This window comes from Carassius gibelio, chromosome A21 (genome assembly GCF_023724105.1).
Source record: "Carassius gibelio isolate Cgi1373 ecotype wild population from Czech Republic chromosome A21, carGib1.2-hapl.c, whole genome shotgun sequence".
Classification (NCBI taxonomy): Eukaryota; Metazoa; Chordata; class Actinopteri; order Cypriniformes; family Cyprinidae; genus Carassius; species Carassius gibelio.
Window position 1 is genome coordinate 18,972,205 of NC_068391.1, and position 20,715 is coordinate 18,992,919.

Consider the following 20,715-nt stretch of genomic DNA (forward strand, 5'->3'; position numbering starts at 1 on the left):
CCAAATGCATCGTAAGCTTTTGATCGTAGCTCCATTGGTTTTGGAAATGCAGCCCTGTACTGTTCAGAATCCCATTAAAAATCCCATTTTTAAAATAAAAAAAGAGCGAGTTATAGAATAGTTCATCTGTACCAAACACAAATACACAAATACCAAATACACTTATTTTTTTGTTTTGTTTTTTGATGTCATGCATTTAAATTTAAATTAACATTTTTATTTAATAGGGAAAAAAAAAATCTCAAACAACTGAACTATTTATTTATTTATTTGACATCATAAAGAATATTAAGGCTCAGAAAATTTAATATAATAATTAGAAAAAACGATAAAATATCAAGTTAGTGTGCTACAATAAAAATATGTATAATTTACATTACCAAAAAAATTATACCTTATCAATTGTCACTTATGTACAGTGTTAATACACTCCAAACAAACACAAATCTCATCAGAGGGGATGCTTAAATAATAGAGGTATACATACGATGTTAATTCACGTTAAGAAATAATTTACACTTTTCCACTTACATGCTAAGAAAGGAGAAAAAAATGTGGAATATTTTTTTTTTTTCAAATGCTTCCTGATATACAAAAGAGTGCAAGTTTTCTTTCCATAATTAACAGTCATCTGAAGGACACAAAATACATTCAGAAAGCCCCAGAGTGCATAGAGACAGCACACGTTTTACATCATGGTGAACTGGGAAGTGCTCACGTTTAAAAGCATTATTTATTAGTAATTAAAATAAATCCATAATTCATAATGAGCCCTTAAATACACAATTTCTTGATTGCGGGCAAGTTAGCCACATCAACTTGGTCCCTAGTTTTTTTTTTTTTTTTACCTTGTGTTGAAGTTTGTCTTAAAAAGTGGCAATGCATTGTGGGATGCGTGAAACAGTGACGTGCTAGGGGATTGCCAAAAACCCATACTATCACACAGACATACTAACTCGGCTTTTCTTCCGAAGTTCAGTCGTTTCAAAAGCAAACTGTGTGTCCCCGCTCTCATTGACTTCCAGCTAGACAAACTCCACGTAGTTCTCCGGAATTAACCCCCTCTTCCCCTCCAAAGTGCCCTCCAGCCAGCCTGGTTCTCTTGAGGAATGAACTACGAGACAAAGATGAGAACGGAAGATCATTTTGGATGCCACTGACAACTTTATCTCTGATTTGTCCTTTATTTTCACAAGGGGAAAGGAATAAGGATAAGCAGCATCACACAATAACCCCCAAAAACTATCTATCAAAGAGGTCCAACAACTGATCTTTTGAAGCATTTAAAGCCTCTGTGTAATGGGCTGGGTATTGACACAAATTTCATGTTTCGATTTGATTTTGATTCACAAGCTTGCAGTTCAACTAAATTATGAACTTATTCAATGTCAATTATTCTGGATGTATATATATGATACAGTACATGGCAAAGTTTCTCAAGTGGGGGACAAAAATCTGTCAAATATGCCTGAAAGTCTGAATTTGTTAGCATTCGCGCTGCCGCTTCTCTTGATCTGAGGCTCTGCTGTGATCTGTCGCTCCACATTAAACAGCGCCAAAATGGCATTTATTGTTTGAATTTTGTAATTAAAATGGACTTAATCTGAAATCAGAGACATTTTTCATATCAAAAGTAATGAAGCTTATTGCAGTTTATTTATTTCCGTTCTACTTTGCAGTAGAGTGGCAGTGAACTCGCCTGAGGTTTCATTAAACGATAATCTGATCTACTGCTAAACGGTTTCAAGTGTCAAACAGCGGCAGCTCGGAGCTCTCGTGCCTGTTAGCAGAGATATCAGCAGAGATATCAGTTTGCTGCACTCACGCCAACGCTCAAGTCTCAAACCTGTTTAACGAACCAGATACACCCAGTACACCCAGTGAGAGCCCGCAGCTGGGGACTTACCATCCTCGAATACAGTGCCTGCGATAAAGGACAGCTCCGAGTCATGTTCAGCCTTGCAGGCGTAGAGTGCACGTGCCTTCCGTGCCGGAGGACTGGAGAAGACAGAAATATATATATTCATCTTCTAAAACTTATATAAAAAAACGAATTGATATTTTTTTTTTTTGCAATCAATATCTGATCAGAAAAATACCCACATGAAGATAATTCAAAGACATTAAAATTAAATCTGAAGGTGGTATTCAAGCTGGAAATGCTCCAAATGTATATGTTTAAGCAGGCTAATGTAATCACATAAAAAAATAAAATATAAAACAAACAGTGTTTCATAAAACACCTGACATCGGACATTAAAAACATTTATGAGTTCAAATGTTCAGTGCTTATTATTTATTAATTATTAATAAAACATCTCAAAAGTGTATCCACATGGCTTGCTGATAATGATGCCATGGTAATTTATGTATGTATGAATGAATATATGTATTTATTTATTTAATGTTGGTCTTAGAAATACCTAATGTTACCATGGAAATACTATGGAATATGAATGTGTTAATCATTCTGTAATATATAATTATTACACCATTTAAAAAAAAATACTGGCTAATATGAATATTTGATATGGTTTTATTATTATTATTTTAAATAAATAAAAATAATAATGGTAATAAATACAATTACACAATAAAATGAAGCCCTAAATAAAATGTAATAATAAATGCTAGTGAATTTTAAATGCAAAGTGAATTATGAAACACCATTTTACCATGTACAGTATGCAAACAATTATATTGTTAATGGATGGATACTATTGCGTTATTAAATTGTAAAAAAAAAAAAAAATTAAGATTAAATGAGGACTAGATGAAAGCAAAAGTAATATAGACATAAAAATATGGGCTATAAACATTCTTAATTAAATATACAATAACAACTGAAAAATCTCTAATATCAGCTCTAATATTAATAACCGTTATGGTACAGATATATTGTGCATTCATAAGTATATAGAACATTTGAATAACATATTCATTTTAACAAAGCATGCTCTTAATTATCTCCATTTAGATGCCATAGAACATTAATATTCAAATCATAGTAGCATAGTACATATTTGATTAATTATATGACTGGGTGATAACTGGGTCCTAACACTGAACCCATGCCCAAACCTAACCTTAAACCTTGCAGTAACCTTTTTTTAACCAGTGTTTTCTTAGGTTACTACACTGTACCATGTACACTTATTGTAAAATAAAGTGCAACCAAAATATGATTGGTGTACATTCACTTATACTGATCATTCTTCAAGGAATAGATCATCATACATACAGGATATGCAACAACAGAAATGACACAGTATGTTATTACCCACAATCCATCAAACATAGCCCCAGTGATGAAGTCAGTTGATGGATATGCTCAGATGTGTGGAGGGAAGGCGTGAATGTGCGCGGTGGAAGATTAACACCGAACGATTAGAATACTGCACTGCTATAGATAGCTGCTTAAGCAGGCCAGAGCGGGACACACACCTGACGGGGGACGACTCGCTGGAGGGGGCAGAGAGCGTCGGCCACGAGGGGGAGCGAGGCGAGGTGGGACTGGGTGAAGCCGGGCTGTGACACACAAACACACACACACACACACTGTGTGATCCCAGCACCGACATTTATGTTACAGCAGCTGCTGAGTTACAACTTTCACAAGACACTTTAAGAGGAAGTTGCATCATCGGTTTAAAGAAATACACATAAACGTAGTTAAACATGCTCGAGAGTTTCATGCTTACAGGAAAAGTTCAGCCAAAAATAACCATTCTGTCATCATTTATGCAACCCATGTCTTTCATGTCATGTGTGAACACAGAAGGAGATGTTTGGATGAATGTCAAGCTCCTGAAATGACCCTGGTCACTGCATGTCAAACATCTCTTTCTGTCTTCCACGCTGGTTTAGTGAATAAAAGATGACTGAACTGTCATATTCAGTGGAACCGTTCCTGAGTTAAACATGCTGAGGATACACATTAGTGATAATTCATCTTCATGTCACTTGAGTAATCTGATATGGTTTGTGTAGACATGAAATGGTTTCTTTTTTCATTTGACTATTTTTACCCCTCTCAAAATTGTCCATGAAAACTTCAATGCTGACTATAAAAATGGATGAACTCACCCTGTCGACACACTGCTGAGAACCTTTGGATTTTGACTGCAAACAATAGAAACAATGTTAAAATATCATGCATGAATATACAAATATGCAAAAAAATAAAAAAGATGAATAAAAAGATTATTAAAACATTAAAGAGTTGTATCTCCATGCATGGTCATGCAAGTATGAGATACTGTGCAAATCATTTTCACATAATATTATTATTATTGCTTTAAAAATAAGTATAAGTTTTTTTTTGTTTTGTTTTGTTTTTTTGTTTTAGGGTTAGGGTTAGGGTTAGGGTTACTCTTGCACTTTCTAAATATTTCTTTGTTTCAGCGTTCTGACCGTCAACGTTGGCTCATCCAACGGTACAAGTTTGTTGGACAACTGTTTGTGCAGCCACTCTAAGATGGAAAGCCCGAAAAGTTCAATTTGGCGCAGAAATGACACACTTCACCTTTGAGCTTAAAGGGATCATTCACTCGAAAAAATGAAAATTACCCCAGGATTTACCCTCAAGCCATTCTAGGTGTATATGACATTCTTCTTTCAGACAAACCATTGTTATATAAAAAAGTGATATATAAGAAGAAAGTCCCAACTCTTCCGAGCTTTATAATAAAGTCTCGTAAAGTGCATCCGTCCATCATAAAAGCCCCCCTCTCGTGGACACGCGTAGGACAGATGTTAAAGTTGTGAATATGGATATTTGTCTTACACAAATGCATCGATTTTCTTCAGAAGGCCTTTGTTAACCGCCTGGAGCCATGTGGGGCACTTTTTATGATGGATGGACGCACTTTGTTGGACTTCAAAATCCCAACAACCATTTACTGCCATTATAAAGCTTGGAAGAGCCAGGACAATTTTTTAATATAACTCCGACTGTATTCGTCTGATAGAAGAAGGTCAAACAGTATAAACCTAGGATGTCTTGAGGATGAGTAAATCATGAGGTCATTTTTGTTTTTGGGCGAAACATCCCTTTAATGAAACAATGCTGCTGTAGAACGAATCCTCTGTTGCCAGCTAAACGTCTGTTCTGTGTGTGTCCAAACCAACATCATTTATCCTCAATAACATCAAATCTTAAGTGGGGCATAAATGTGGATATCATCAATATTTTATGTGCACAGGAGCTGATGAAGCTGCTTATTAGACACTGTGGAATCTGTAGCCATGCATCCATCACAAACAAACACACTCATCACTAAACTGTTGAGCACCCATTCACAGTAGATAGTGGGGTTGTCATGGGAACAGCTTGACCTCCAGTACTGAGGTAACTGTAGTAACCTGGATGTCCACAGTAGTGTGAATAGACTCTCACTCATCTGAAGTCTCCATTCTTCTGTATTTACTGTTTATACAGTGAAACGTTCCTGTGCTCATTGGTCAGTATAAGAGTTCTTGCCATGCCATAACATGCTATTTACAGTTATGATGCAATATTCTGTTTATTTGTGCATCACTGTGTAAAGCCGATTAAACTTGCCAGGAACTTTATCGTCCAGAAGGAGGATAGAGGCTAACGAATTTGCTGAATAAAAAATATTTCAACTGAAATGTGTTTGTATTATGTTGGCAAAATTACATGATGTTGACACAAAATGTCTACGAATCCATTTTTAGTAACTATTAACTATTTTTATTGATTTTTTTGTGACAAAGTAATACCAGATATTATATTTTTATATAATATCTGTAGGATATATTATAATTTGTAACTTTTGTAATCTATTGTATTGTACACACTACTGGTCAAACGTTTGGAATCATTAAGACATGCTTAATATTTGTGTAGAATATATTTGAAGAATATATATATATATATATATATATATATATATATATATATATATATATATATATATATATATGAAATAAATTAAATGTGTCATTGCTTAATACAATTATTAATTAAAAAATAAAATTAATTAAATGATACATTATCCCAAACTCTGAATTGTACTGTATCGTGGTTTCCACAAATTAAATAAATACATAAAATTAAGAAGCAAACAACTGTTATTAATTAAAATCTATTAAAATTTAATTCCATTGTCGCTATGTTTTTACTGTATTTTTGAACAAACAATGTAAGCCTTGAAGAATACAAGTCTTCTTTCAAAAACTAACTTTTTTTCAGTACTTTCATTGATCCTAATCTTGGGTAAGATCACATTGGGCCCATGCCACGGTTACATATGCTCTGAGGATATCAGTGAGGAAGTAGAATATGGCGCAACTTGCTGGGTATCATTGCCACAAAGCATTACCGTACTAGATGTTCAGTGTCAGTGCCACCTACTGGCCATAGCATCATAAAAATGGTTATAACTTTGGAATACTTTTGCCTAAAGCTTCATGTCTATATTACTATAGTCACTGGCTTTTCCAAATACAGCAGTTTATTCATTTATTTTTGCTATAATTCCCACAAAGTTACTAATGAAGATGCCAAATTGGAAGTCAGTTAGGGTTAGAGTCTCGGAAACACTTCTACACATTGACATGAAAATTATTACTAATGGCACACAGCTATCATCGATCTGATCTGAGAAAACCACTGGTCACTGAGCCACCCACTGCTTATAAAGTTATCAAACTGACAATAATAGTAAATCTAATCACAACTTATCGACTACTTTTCCTTGATTCATTTTTGTGAATAATCTAACAAATCCACTCAGCAGTGTGCTTGTCCATAATTGCTGCCAGAAGCTATATTTGTTTTTGATTTTATGTATTCCATTTATTTTATCTTCCACAACGGCCTGAGTATTTCCCAGTCTACTATGATCAGAGCCTCTGGGATCCCCACAACCCTGATCAGTACAAACAGTTTGGAAAAAGAATGGATGGACAGCTGATTATCTTTATCATTTTAATATATTTATTTCTCATAATATGTATTATTTTAGTTCCCTATGACTTTTATCCGAGTGTAGATGTTTGCATACACTTGCCCTACTTTAATGTCTTGTAAAGGCACCACTTTCATCTTCTCGACTGTGAGAGCCAACATAATTGGACTGATCACACGTTCTCTCAGTAGTTAATCAATCTCCAGGTCTCTATTGATTTACAGCCTGCTGGGTCCTCTGAGGCCTTTCAGATGGCCACACTTAATATATACCTCTATATATAGATGACAGCATTCATCTCAGTCCTGTGGCTTTGAGCCGCCAATCGTCACAGCTGATTTACCACACACACACACACACACACACACACACTAGGTTTCCATGCTGTATAGGGACTTTCCATAAGCAAAAGCTTTTATACTGTACGAACTGTATTTTTAATCTCCTTATCCTAAACATACTCCTCAAACAAAGCTTTCTGCTATTTTGATTTTCAAACATATTTTAATTCCAAGGATTTTGGATATTGCCATCTTTGTGGCGACATTTTGTCCCCATACCAGAGCGTACTGTATACCCAAACCACACACAACACTGCTGTGACTATTAATCTCATAATATCACGGACGCTTACCTGGATTAACCTTCACTGACTACAAAACTAATAGGTGCTACTCGGATGACAAAAACAGGATTTTCGGATTAAACCATAAAAATATTTAGATGCTATATAACTGCTACCATGACATATTTGAATAAACCGCTGAATTTTATTTTTCTTTATGTTTCTGCATTTCACAGCAGTCGGTAGTGCTTTTTAATATTTCAGTCCAATAAACCAAAGTAGGTTAATTTAGTTAACCTTCATTCTGTTCCTCTCCATATTATGTAAATGCAGATCTGTCATGACAACTCTTGGTCACATGGCAATATTAATGTCTTTGGTCTTGGCGGAAAAAATTAGCTGTGAGCATGTAAGAAATACTGCTGCTGCACATACAGCATACAACTAAATGTCCCCCATATATAACATATATAAAATAACTCCCTTATATAACATACATGAAATCACACCATAGCAGATCTATACAGGTGGAGCTGGGGAAGGTAGAGGCGCAGTGCAACTGCTACAGCAAACACTAGCCAAGAATATGAATTCAAGCTCATTGGCTGCTGATGTAAAAAGAAACTGCATATGAATAAGTATGTGATTATATCAGATAGAGTTATATGGCCTGTGCCATCTTGAGTTTCATGAATCATTTTGATTTTCTTATTCGATTAAACATTGTCATGACTCATGACATACAAAACATTTTGTCATATAAATTTGTATTTGTTTCATATACTGTCTCTATACTGTTTATATTAACATTACAACCCTATTTATTACAAACAAAACATCAAGTTTGAGTATTTAGTACACAACATTAACCATACTGAAATATGCATATTGTGCATAATTTATTTGTTACAACTGTTGCTTGTCCGTTATTTTTTATCTTCTTTTTAGTCATCTTCTTTGGGCCATTTACCAACAAACAGCTACTTTTAAAGAGTAACTGTTTTACAAAGATGAAGATGAAGTATGAGTTCATAGAATGGGAATTATTCTTCTAGAATTTTAATGAATATTTAAATATAAGAAAAACTAAGTACGAAGGTCCACCCCTAATAGACCTGTCACCAGGGCAAAGTAGATCGTACAAAAACATATGATTGAGATTTATACACCAACGCATAAACGGTTATAAATAGCCAAAGGTTTTGACCCATTTAGACCCACTTGTGGACCTAAAGTATGAAGCCAGGCATTATATCATTGACAAGGTAATCAGTCAATTATAGCATTCAATCACGTTTTAGCAGTTACTCTGCTCACATTCACGTCATGCTTCATGGGCTCAATGTCTTCCTCTGAAATGTTAGTGTTACTTTAAAAAAATTAGATTTATTACACACCGTTTAATCTCATAATTTGTGATATTTCTTTGGTTGGGGTTTTTTTCTACTGCCTTTTTTTTTTTTTTTTTTTTTACAAACTAATTTTCCTACCTCTACGGTCAAAAGGTTCCCGCTGTCCACATAACTGATTCTCATATAAACCTTCTTATCAGTGAGAGAAATACAAAGCTAACACTCACTTGTAGCAGCTGGCTTGCTTTCTTATTTTCCCCTCAAACTAGGCCATGGTGAAATATCTCTAAAAAAAATAACAAAATATCCAACCACATACCCAGAAGTCACACATTGGATCAATAAAATCTAAATTATACATGCTTATTAATTATGTATTCACACTTGATACTTGGTTGTTTGTTTGCTTCTCATTATATATGTTCTTGTGTGTGTTTCTGGCTTGAAGTTCGGTTGCTTGCTCTGTTAAACATGGTGCTATTTGCATAGTTTGCAAAAAGAGAATGTTGTTAACCATTAGAGAGAGACAGAGCGAGAGAGAGAGAGAGAGAGAGAGAGAGAGAGAGAGAGAGAGAGAGAGAGAGAGAGAGAGAGACCTGTGCTGCCAAATACCAGAAAACCAAGCAACATGGGAAGACAAAACAAGCCCAAAATAAGCAATACATTCAGAATTTGATTAATTTCCTAATAATAAAACTGGATGAAACATATTAAAAATGAGGAAGGTGAAAATTTTTTTTTATATAGATACTGTGTGTATCTGTATTCTGGAAATAAGCCCCAAAATGCAACTTGTAACTTTTGATATTTATAAGTGACATTATGAAAAAAAAAAAGTTGCTTATAATAAAGCTGCAAGAGTACCTGCTACTTCAGCCAAGTCAAAGCAGAACATGTCTTGACTTGCCCTGACACTAATTAACGACTTTGTGTATTATGTAAAGAGAGGGAAATATTTCTATGACAGTATTTTTAAATGTTTGGAGGCCAGAAATGTTTTTTTGTTTTTTCCACAACACAGTTTTTAACCCACGTGAAACATGAGAGTGTAAACTCCTGCTGGTAGTGTGAGATTGGGAGAGGGCCGAGGACAGACTCATGGGGAACACCAGTGAAAATCAAGACCTCAGTGGTCATGGCTCTCAACAGTAAATATGTTGGCAGGAAATTGAGAGAATAAAGGGCTGTGCTGGGTTTCATAATTTCCGTTCACATAATAAAACCTCAAAGCAAGCAAAGACTGTAGCCAATGTAAGGTAATGAAATGAAATGCAGATTGTATCAAAACATTGTTCAGTCTCTGATAAAACCTGCCATTTTGACCCAGAAAAGAAAGATAAAACTAAAAAAAACTATGTGCAAGACAATAAAGATCTACATAATTATCAAATAGTAATGAAGATGTCATTATTAATTTCAGATACTAATAATTTAGTAGCAAAGATGCTGTTATTTGTGTTCTTGCTAAGGCATAGTTATTTGATTACTGGGGTGTTCTGAGTAGCTGCTAAGGCCACTGTACATGGTTGCTCTAAGATGTCTCTAATTTATTTATTTATTGAATATATTATTAATTACACATTGTAGCTGATGTTCTTTATACTTCTAGTTAACCAATAATTTACAGCACTTGTCCCAAGAAATACAACAATCAAAATCAATCTAAAATTCAATACACATTTTAAAAACAGTGAAAAGTAAATAAATTAATACAAATCTAGCATCAAATCAAAACATGAGAATTGTATAAAACAGTTAACAGTAAACAGTTTTTGTTCTTGTTATTTTCCAACAATGACACCTCATTGACGTATAAGTTAATTCAGTACATATATAACTTGTCTGTTTTACTTGATATGTAAGTTTTAATTCGGGTAAACCATTAATATACAGTATAATGTAAAAAGTAAAGTGTTCCTAATAATGACCTCTGAGGAACACCCATTTCATTACTTTGATATGAGGACCTTATACAAGTAGTATGTTGATCACATTGTTCTTAGACACTAAATATTAGTTTCTGGTTATATCATATTCTGGTCTGAAGAAATGGCTCAAAACTCTCATTCATTTTTTTTCTTTTCACAAGTCCCATTGCTTAGAAAATTAATGGACATCACCCCAATAAGCCATGTGAATTTAAGATATCAGTAGCACACACAGTGGTACTAAGTTGTACTATGCGCTAAAATGTGATATTTTGAATTAGAGCTTTCTTCAAATCTAAATTATGAGCAATAGTAATAGAAATGCTTGCCGTATCAAACTGAACTAATAAAATACAAAACTTAAAAAACTTTAAACCAAGCTCATTAAACCAAAACTTCTTGCATTCAGATATCTAATATGTTTCCAAAAACAGCAATGAGTGTGTTTCACTGAACTCAAGTTCTTGTGAACATGGAGACTGGATGGTCATTTATTTTATTTTTTTTATCCTTGTCATTCACAGTGGAGCAAACATCTGCTATGTCTGTGCTTATGCTATAGTGAAGCAGCATTAAAAAAACAAACAAAAAAATCCCACCCCTATTCTGTGAACAGCTAAGAGCCCTCAAAATGTGCCCAAGATAGTGATTTAAAAATCCATTACAGACCCACGGCCCACCAGAGACAGTGACATGTGTACAGCAAACAGTGTGTTCTGTTAGAAAACCAGCATTGGGGAAAAGCATTATTGCAGACCTTGGGAGAGAGTGTGTGATCTATTAAGTTTAATCTATTACTGTATGTAGAAACCCTCAAACAATGAACCAACAACAAATCAATGGGTGCATGTACGTTGAGCTGTGCTGCTTATACAGTCAATATTTGGCCACAAGTCATTTATATATTTATGTATTTGACATGCATTACAGGTCGGAAAAAAATGGTGATGCAAAACTATATTATGACTACTTTTGGTGCAAGAAACCCTGACTAAAGGCATGGTCACATGCACCATTGTTTGGCACAACCCAGTTATTTCAGTAGGAATCTGTGTGATCTGGAGTTTCAAGTGAGGGTGAAAAAGTTCAGGTTTCAGTTATGTTTAAGTTAGTCACACTAAACAGAAACCTGATTGGTTTGATAACTGAAAATTATGGTTTTATAACTCTTTCCCCGCCAGTATTTTTGCAAAAAATTGCCAGCCAACGGCAGCATTTTTGATTAGTTTCACAAGAACTGAATGGCCTCCAGAATATTTTGTTGTATGAATATTTGAACATGCAATACATCAAAATAAAGAATAATAATAATAAACGTATTTGAGCTTCCAGCATTCTTGTTTTATCAACATTTAAATTTTGGTAGGTTTCATGAAAAAAAGCAACATTTTGATCAAATAGCTGGGAAAATATATATATATATTTTTTTTTATCAAAGACTACATCTGGATCATATTCAGTTTGATGACCAAAGCATAAATGCAGTAGATTGCTTCCATCAAAACCCCCTCAAAGCTTCACAGTCCTTTACCACTTCTGCGATCGCCATTTTACTCTGGAACATTAGGCAGCTTTCATTTATATGCTGTTGATTTCATATGCATTGGATTTCATTATTTTTCATATGCATCTGCTTACATATGAGATCGCTTGTTTCTACCTCTTCCTATTCTGTTTCCGATCGGGAGATTGTGGACTCATTTAGGAGATGCATAATAGCACCCCTGAGCATATAACAGTGAAAACCCAGAAACCAGAAAAATTCCTGTGTTTGGCGGGGAAAGAGTAGCTTTCCGAACACTCCCCCTTTCTTCTGTTGGTTAAAATAATTCATGGCATTGATTCAGCCAATGTTGTGTTGGACTGGCCGGGACGCTCAAATACACAGAGGCAACAAAGAACAGGAGACAGTATTTTAACTCACGTTAGCTTTAAAGAAAGTACTTACAGTGAGCTAGGCCGACTCTGCTTGGGCAGCTGAAGCCCATCGTGGTCTCCGTCTCCTGTGGGTGGGCTGTCGAGTCGAGAGCAACTGAGTGCGCTGTTGCAGTTTACTGAGGACAAGTCTGCACTGGAGTTTACTACAACACTGTTCCTCTTCTCCACTGCTGACGGAAAAGCAGAAATGTTGCTATCCTAATGAAAAGTTAATACTATGCTAATGTAATTACTCCAGCCTGTGGCTAAAACAGGGTTTGGTGGGATCTAGTGGTTTGCATTTATTTGAATGGCGGTTTGTATTTCAATAAGCAATTCAAGTTATATTGCTAGTGGTTGCTGTCTGTAGACAATAACTGAGTGGGATCTAATACTTGGGACTAGTTTACTCGTCACATGAAAATAAAAGTGTTAAGATAAAGAATTATCATCATTTTAGATGTTCCAAAGTAAGCACTTGTTGGTGTACCTTTGTCTTTGTCTGAAAATGAGGAGGTGTGGAAAAGAGTGAGGGGTCTCTCGCTGCAGGACGGGGTCTTGCTGCCCTCACTTCTCCGTCTGGGTGGGTTAGGCTGGGAGTTGCCCTGACCTCCTCCAGACACGGGCATGTCTTTGAAAATCTGCAGAGCCGAAAGGAAGTTCAAATCAACATGGAAATGTCAGAGCGCTATGGAGCCAGAAGAGTCTCAATAAAGATAAATGCACACACTACATTCATATATGCACACACAGGATTCATAGATGCACACACATGATTCATAAATACACACACAGGATGCACAAATGCGCACAAAATTCACAAATGCACACACAAAATTTTAAAAGCACAGAAGATTCAGAAATGCATACAAAATTCAGAAATGCACACAAAAATCAGAAATACACACACAATTCAGAAATGCAAACAACATTTACAAATGCACTCAAGATTCACAAATGCACAGGACAAGATTCAGAAATGTATTTCTGATGCACTCACACATATATCTTGATTTACAAACTGCTTGCATTCTGTGAACTTCACTGCATTTGTGTGTGAATTTTGAGACTCCCCTGACTTGGCTCGACACACAAATGCTTTTTTTAAAACAGGGAATGATCTGCAACCAATCAGATATCTCCCTTCTTTTAGCCAATCACAAGAATGCACCCCATGTGGGGGGATTGTTTACTTATAAGCCAATCACATGAACGTGTAAACACAGCAATTGTATTAAATTGTATGAAAATACAGATGTTTAGATTACAATTCAGGTTTATTTTTTATTATTTTTTTACAAAATATAAATTTAAAAATGTCTCAATACATATAGCCCAGTGACTGCAGAAAAAAAGTTAACCATGGATTCATAAATTTGCAATAGGCAATTATTTCATTTTATTGAAATATTTTAATGAAAGTAAAAAAAAAAAAAAATTTAAACCTTTTTGAATATTTAAATATATCTAAATATTCTTTTGGATGCAATATAGAAGTCACTTTAATTATAATATTCAGTCCCTACATGAAGAGAGAGTCAGTGGTCCGCTTCGAGAGGAAAGTGGCTCTCTGGCTGCAAAAAGTGGGTCTCCGGCTGTCGTTCGCTTAGGAAAGTGAGTTGATCGCTGCTTGAGGAAAGTGAATCGTTCGCTGAGGAAAGTGAGTCGCTCGCTGGGTGAGGAAAGTGAGTCGTTCGCTGCGTGACTCGTGGGGAAAGTGAATCGTTCGCTGTGTGACTCGTGAGGAAAGTGAATCGTTCGCTGCGCAAAGTGAGTCGCCAGCTGCGTGAGGTAAGTGAGTCGTTCGCTGAGGAAAGTGAGTCATTCGCTGCGTGAGGAAAGTGAGTCGTTCGCTGATTGGCTTATAAGTAAACAATCCCCCACGTGGGGTGCATTCTTGTGATTGGCTAAAACAAGGGAGATATCTGATTGGTTGCAGATCATTCCCTGTTTAAAAAAAGGCATTTGTGTGTCGAGCCAAGTCAGGGGAGTCTCAAAATTCACACACAAATGCAGTGAAGTTCACAGACCGCAAGCAGTTTGTAAATCAAGATATATGTGTGTGTGCATCAGAAATACATTTCTGAATCTTGTCCTGTGCATTTGTGAATCTTGAGTGCATTTGTAAATGTTGTTTGCATTTCTAAATTGTGTGTGTATTTCTGAATTTTGTGTGCATTTCTGAATTTTGTATGCATTTGTGAATCTTCTGTGCTTTTAAAATTTTGTGTGTGCATTTGTGAATTTTGTGTGCATTTGTGTATCCTGTGCGTGTATTTATGAATTATGTGTGTGCATGTATGAATCCTATGTGTGCATATGTGACTGTAGTGTGTGCATTTATCTTTATTGAGACTCTTCTGGCTCCATAGAGCGCCACATCGATGGGACGAGTGTCTCCACGGAAATAGAACCGACTGAAATGTTGCTACTGATCCTGGGAGGATATGACCCCACAGATGTGTCTAGTCATTTAATGACAATTCGACGTCAGCAGGTCACTTTCATGTCATTCCAAACATGACTTTTTTCCTCCACGGAAAAAGCTGTTGTTTTTTTCATATAAAAACACAATATGACAGCTATCAATCTGCCACAAGTGGGTGTCAGGCTCTAAAAGACACCAAAAAAGGTCTCTGTGACTCATATACACTCTATTTCAAGTCTGAAGTCATACGTTTGCTATGTGTGACAAACAGACTGAGATTAGATACATATTTCACATCACACAGAACATCTTCTCCTCCATCAAACCCCTTAATTCTCATTTGCACGTCTGAATATTCAAGCACGAATCACGGTCAGTTTTATGTTGAATATTAATGATAAATTAACGTTTCCTGCAACACAACATGTACAAATATACACTGTAAAAACTGTATTGTAAATTAACTGTGAATTCACTATATAACTCTGATTCCTATTAAAATAGTGTAAAAACACTTGTAAATATCTTTAAAGATGCTGTGTATGTGTGTGTGTGTGTGTGTGTGTGTGTGTTATTATTTTGTTTTACTGTACTAAAGCATAAAAATATCATAATATGTTTGCAGATATTTGGGAAACATGCTCACATGCTATAGTGGACTGCTTTTAAGATACTTTAAAGTTGCAATGAAATTTGTTTAATATGTGCATTCATATTTCATGCATCTTTCCTGCAAAGATTTTTAACAAAATAAATTAGTTTCATATTTACACCACGTTGTGCGCTCGTGTGATGCACTTGGAATAGAACTTTCTTGAACTAGATGGTTATTAAAAAGCAATGTTACTTGAATCATGTTACATATTTCAATTGCAAAAATAGCAATGACTTACATTTAGAAAACAGAACAGCTTACAATGAAAAAGAGCAGTTTGGGCACTATCTATTATTGTATACTAAATCACTTTAAGAATTCTGAGCAAAAAAATAAAAAGTGTGACGATGAATTGATTTGGTCACACGTCTTTATGCAAAGAGCCTATTGTGTGTTTGTGAATGAAAAGCTTTTTGAGGATCAGTTTTATGTTGCAGTCCTGCTGTACATAACTGAGTATATTTGTTGAGATATTTAGGCTAGGTAGCCAACAATGCTTTTAGGCTGAAGCTGAAAGATTCATTACAAGTTTAACCTCATTCACAGTGGAGCATATGAGCGTGCCATGTTTTAAGGCGATGAGAAGTTAATTGTACAAGACACGGTGACAACCTTGATCATAAAACCCGCCCACTTTACCCATTCATGCAGGAGGAAGTGGCCATATGTCATGTGACACTGGGCTCATCTTAAGAAATCAGCCTTGAGCCGATTTGCATGTTGCCATGGCAACCACTCTAAGCTGCTTTACCCTTTAAACCCCTGCTGGGTTTGAAGTTACCCATTACAGCAAATGTGGACTGAGTGAGTCCCTTAGAAAGGGAATTACATCCTTCATTTGCACCTAGGTGTCAGCAACACAGCTCATGCACCTTTATGCTGATCACGGTCAGAAAAGAAGTGACCAATAGAAATTAAATAACCTAACGAACCATTTCACTCAATACTGTGCACATCATCACCAAAGGTTCAGAAATAAAGCTCTTTTACTTAACGCCTAACCAATTTTCCTGGAATAATATGGTGATGAGTGGCTGGTATTTATTCATAAACATACCCGTTGGTGGTTCTCGATTAGGATTTCCACCACAATGTTCTGGAACTTGATGTCCATGATTGCAGCAACTGTCTCTTCCTGAGGCCTCAGGAGCGTAGGGCCGAACACTACGCCCAGGTTAGCCACCGTCATCAAGTTCTGCTGGTGGTGACCGGCCACTCTGGTGAGAGAGAAGTCATTTTTTCTTTTTGTATTGTATCAATCTTTAAATCCATATAGATCTAAACACACACACACACACAAACACATATCTTACTTTATAGGCATATAAATATCAGCAATTCTCAGATATCATGAGCCATAAAACCCTGATACATCAAAACAAAAAAAATAAATAAAATCATGTGAATCTAACAAACAAGAGTGTACAGTAAACAACAGCTTTAAACTAAAGCTACTGTCTACTTAAAAACTGAGAAACAGTGTTGCCAGACGTACGATAATTATCATATTTGTACGATAATTTTTAACTCTGTACGATGTACGATCAATAATGAAAAATATCCCGTAATGTACGATAATTGCAGAATTATATGAAAATTGAAATCATGGTAGTTGCAGTCATAGGGCTTCTTTACTCATACACGAAATAGGCTTATTACAGACACTCTAAGGGGCCGTTCACATATCGTGCCTAAAAACACGTGGAAAACGCTAGGCGCGCTGTTTTCTCCTTCTTTCCAACGCGCTCGGGCAGTTGCGCCCCTTCGGCGTCTGCCTTTGCTAAGCAACCATGACGTGCTCTCTCCATGAAGACGCGGAAATTTCAGCAAAGGATAAATGTATTTGCAGCTCTAAAAATCTATTTCAAAATGGCAATCTATATACAGCTATGATCAGTTCCTTCATCTTTGCTGAGCTTTCAGCGTTGTTAATGGGAAAGGATGAAGCTGATTCGTTATTTCTTGTCACATGACCCGCAGTGTGCTTGCGGCATTCTGAAAAGTTTAGATGTTTTCAACACGATGCGGTGCGGATGCGCCTGGAAATAACGGGCGCGTCGAACCGCGTGCGCGTCGCGACCGCATCGCTTCCATTATGAGCACGCATACCGCGTGCCTACATTGGATATAACTAATTTGTGCGCGCAAAAGACGCTATATGTGAACGGCCCCTAAATGTGTTTGTGTGCACCTGAGGGTGTGTTAAGAATGCAGGAGAGTGCCCTGCTAGCCAACGAGCACTAGCTGCATTCCATGACAGCAAGAACCCCTTCAACATCTGGCAACACAAAGGATTCCGGTGACAGCGACTCAGATGTTAACTGCACCACGTAGCAACAGCTAAATTCCTCTACACTGGACGCGACAAAGCAAGTGTTAAAAATTATTTTAATATGTTTTAATATGTCCCGCGATGCAGACAGTCACTGAAAATAAATGGGATAGTATTTTGTCGCACTGCTTCCGTCCAACCATACGCCTAGTTACTATTGTGGTAATTTGCAGGTTGTGTTGAAATGTTGTTGGTTTAGAATAGATAAATACACTTTTGACTCGTGTACGAAAATTTTCTTCCAAATACGATAATTTTGAACTTCTGGTACGATACTTTGACATTTCCAATCTGGCATCACTGCTGAGAAAGCATTTTATACGCCCCACTCTCATTAAATATGTCAACACAGGAAATACAATTTTTTCATCAAGTCCTTTCATGTGTCACTTTTTTTAGGTTTTTGGAACTTCAAACTTGCAGCCATCTGGTCAAATATTGAACTACTTTTACACAATTATTACAAAAATGTCTGATCAGCATACTTTCAATATTAAATGATTCCCAAATAACCTCATGCAGATGCTGTTGTTATTCACTGCTACGGTCTACACTACACTACAGCATCATTTTAAAACTTGTCCTGAGGGCAAGCGAAGTGGGTATTAAACTTCTACTTCCTAGAATTCTTTCGGATTATGAATCTGATCTTTTGCAGAAAGCTGCTTTGTGTAAAGCATTTTTTCGCTCTGGAGTGGACTTTCTCCGTAAAGCTCCAAAATACTGGTGGAGCTGCCAGCGTCTCTGCAGAGCTCGGCCGTCAGGGTGTCAAATTAAACTCGCACAAAAGAAAATGGAGCTGGGGAAGGAGATGGAGGAAAGGACAGATGAAAGAAAACAAGCCGCTCTTTTCAGCTGGGCTAACATAAAGAGGAAGTTAAGGTCTTTATTACTATCAGCAGGGTTGTGGTTTTCACAATAGAAATTCTCTTAGGCTTTGCTGGATTTGTAAAACAGCAAAAAGGGGGCGTCAACACCAAAACTTACTTGGCCAAGTGTTTCATGAGAAGCTCCAGCATCTGGCGGTTCTTCTCTGGGAGACGGTGCACTATGGAGTGGATCTCTGCCACCCTCGCCTCGGGATTGTCCAGCTCTAGGAAGAGCGAGAAAGAGGAAGCGAGAGAGAGTAAGTGGTTGCAAAGGAAAACAAGCACATTTCCTTTTGTTCCGCATGAACTGTAGGCGCTTTACTGCTGTGTTTGACTCAAGTGCATTCGCAGCAGGAACGGGAGTCCAGTCTCACTGGCTTCGGCCGTGTACATTTTCATGTGCATTTCAACATTCACTGACACGTTTCAGGTCTGAAACATTGCATCTGTTGCTGATGTTGTGAAACAGAACAAAATATACCCCGTTCCTGATTCTGTGAGGTCACTTCCTCACACAGTGTGGACCCACACAGACACATTATTCCAATTAAAATGACATGAATGCGTTTGTGTTTGCGGGTTTGTGTCTGAATTGTTGTAAAAGCACAGTGCCACCTAGTGTAAGTGACGGCTAAAGCGGTGTCCATTAAGGGCAAAGCTAATCCGCCAGACACAGGCTCTTAAAGGTCACTGAAATATTAGAGTGATCTCTCTGACTGCCATGATATCCTAATAATCCCCAGTAACAAGAGTACAGCGAGAGAAGAGGGTATAAAAGAGGGTGTTCTAGATATGATAAGGGACAAAATAAATAAATAAAGTCAATCAAAACTTTTCTTACTTTGCATTTTTATCATGTTTTCTATTACAAATATCTAAATATTCTTAAACTGTATATTTACATTCAAAATATGAAGTCTTGTTTTCTGAAAAATTCTCAGAATTTTGATAAAATATCTGCCAATGGGGTATGAAAAAGAGTCTTGATTTGCCATTGAAGTAGGCCTAAGATTATTTTTCTTACCTAATTGGCAGATATTTTTTTTTATTGTTTTAAGCAAAAAAAAAAATAAAATAAAATTTTTTTTTTTAAATGCATAATAAATATTTCATATATTAAAAAAATAGGGGGAAAAATTATTTTTATTAACAAACTTCAACACAAGAATATATACTGTCTGAAAACAAGTCTTACTATCTTATACTAAAATATATATGAAGAAATAATGTGCTGCTAATACAAACCATTTAAATAATGAACTATAAAAACCCCCACAAGACATAACCAGACCAGACATGTATTTGATTGTGTTGAATAGAAACCGAACCTGCAGACCACACACACACACACACACACACACACACAAACTTTCACACTTTCACACTTTCTTGTCTCTCTTGATTTTCTCTTCTCCAGTTACATACACATTCACATCGTCTCTCACTCCCTTTTTCCCATCTCTCTCTCTCTCTACTGATGGGCAAACTCCAGATGGCACCTTGCTCTTTATCACATAAATGGCTCACATAGACAGGAATGAATGAGGGGAGGAGTGGAAAAAAGAGAGAAAATGAAAGGCAGAAAGGGAGGGGTGAAGCACTCCGAAAGAGAAAAAAAAAAAGAAAGTTCACATGAGGACAAGGGCCTAACGTCACCCTTAAGGACTGGCCAAAAAAATACAGAAAAGGAGAGAAAAACAGAAACAGAAAGGGGAACTATTTTAGAAAGAGAAA

The 20,715-nt window shown here is 36.3% G+C and overlaps 1 protein-coding gene across 3 annotated transcripts in view; it reads right to left on the minus strand.

The window, feature by feature from the left end:
- Window positions 1-252: 252 nt before the first annotated feature.
- LOC127942120 (rho GTPase-activating protein 26) overlaps window positions 253-20,715 on the minus strand; it is a 78,995-nt gene continuing 58,532 nt past the window's right edge. For 2 of the 3 annotated variants that reach the window (XM_052537700.1, XM_052537702.1), the window contains 8 exons: window positions 19,100-19,205; window positions 16,838-16,997; window positions 13,188-13,338; window positions 12,729-12,888; window positions 4,087-4,122; window positions 3,445-3,528; window positions 1,907-1,998; window positions 253-1,114 (listed from right to left, as the gene is read on the minus strand). In XM_052537700.1, the coding sequence (XP_052393660.1) occupies window positions 1,026-1,114; window positions 1,907-1,998; window positions 3,445-3,528; window positions 4,087-4,122; window positions 12,729-12,888; window positions 13,188-13,338; window positions 16,838-16,997; window positions 19,100-19,205 (878 nt within the window). In that variant the 3' untranslated portion in view covers window positions 253-1,025. The remainder of the gene's footprint in view (window positions 1,115-1,906; window positions 1,999-3,444; window positions 3,529-4,086; window positions 4,123-12,728; window positions 12,889-13,187; window positions 13,339-16,837; window positions 16,998-19,099; window positions 19,206-20,715) is intronic. The other variant, XM_052537701.1, reaches the window with a different exon arrangement.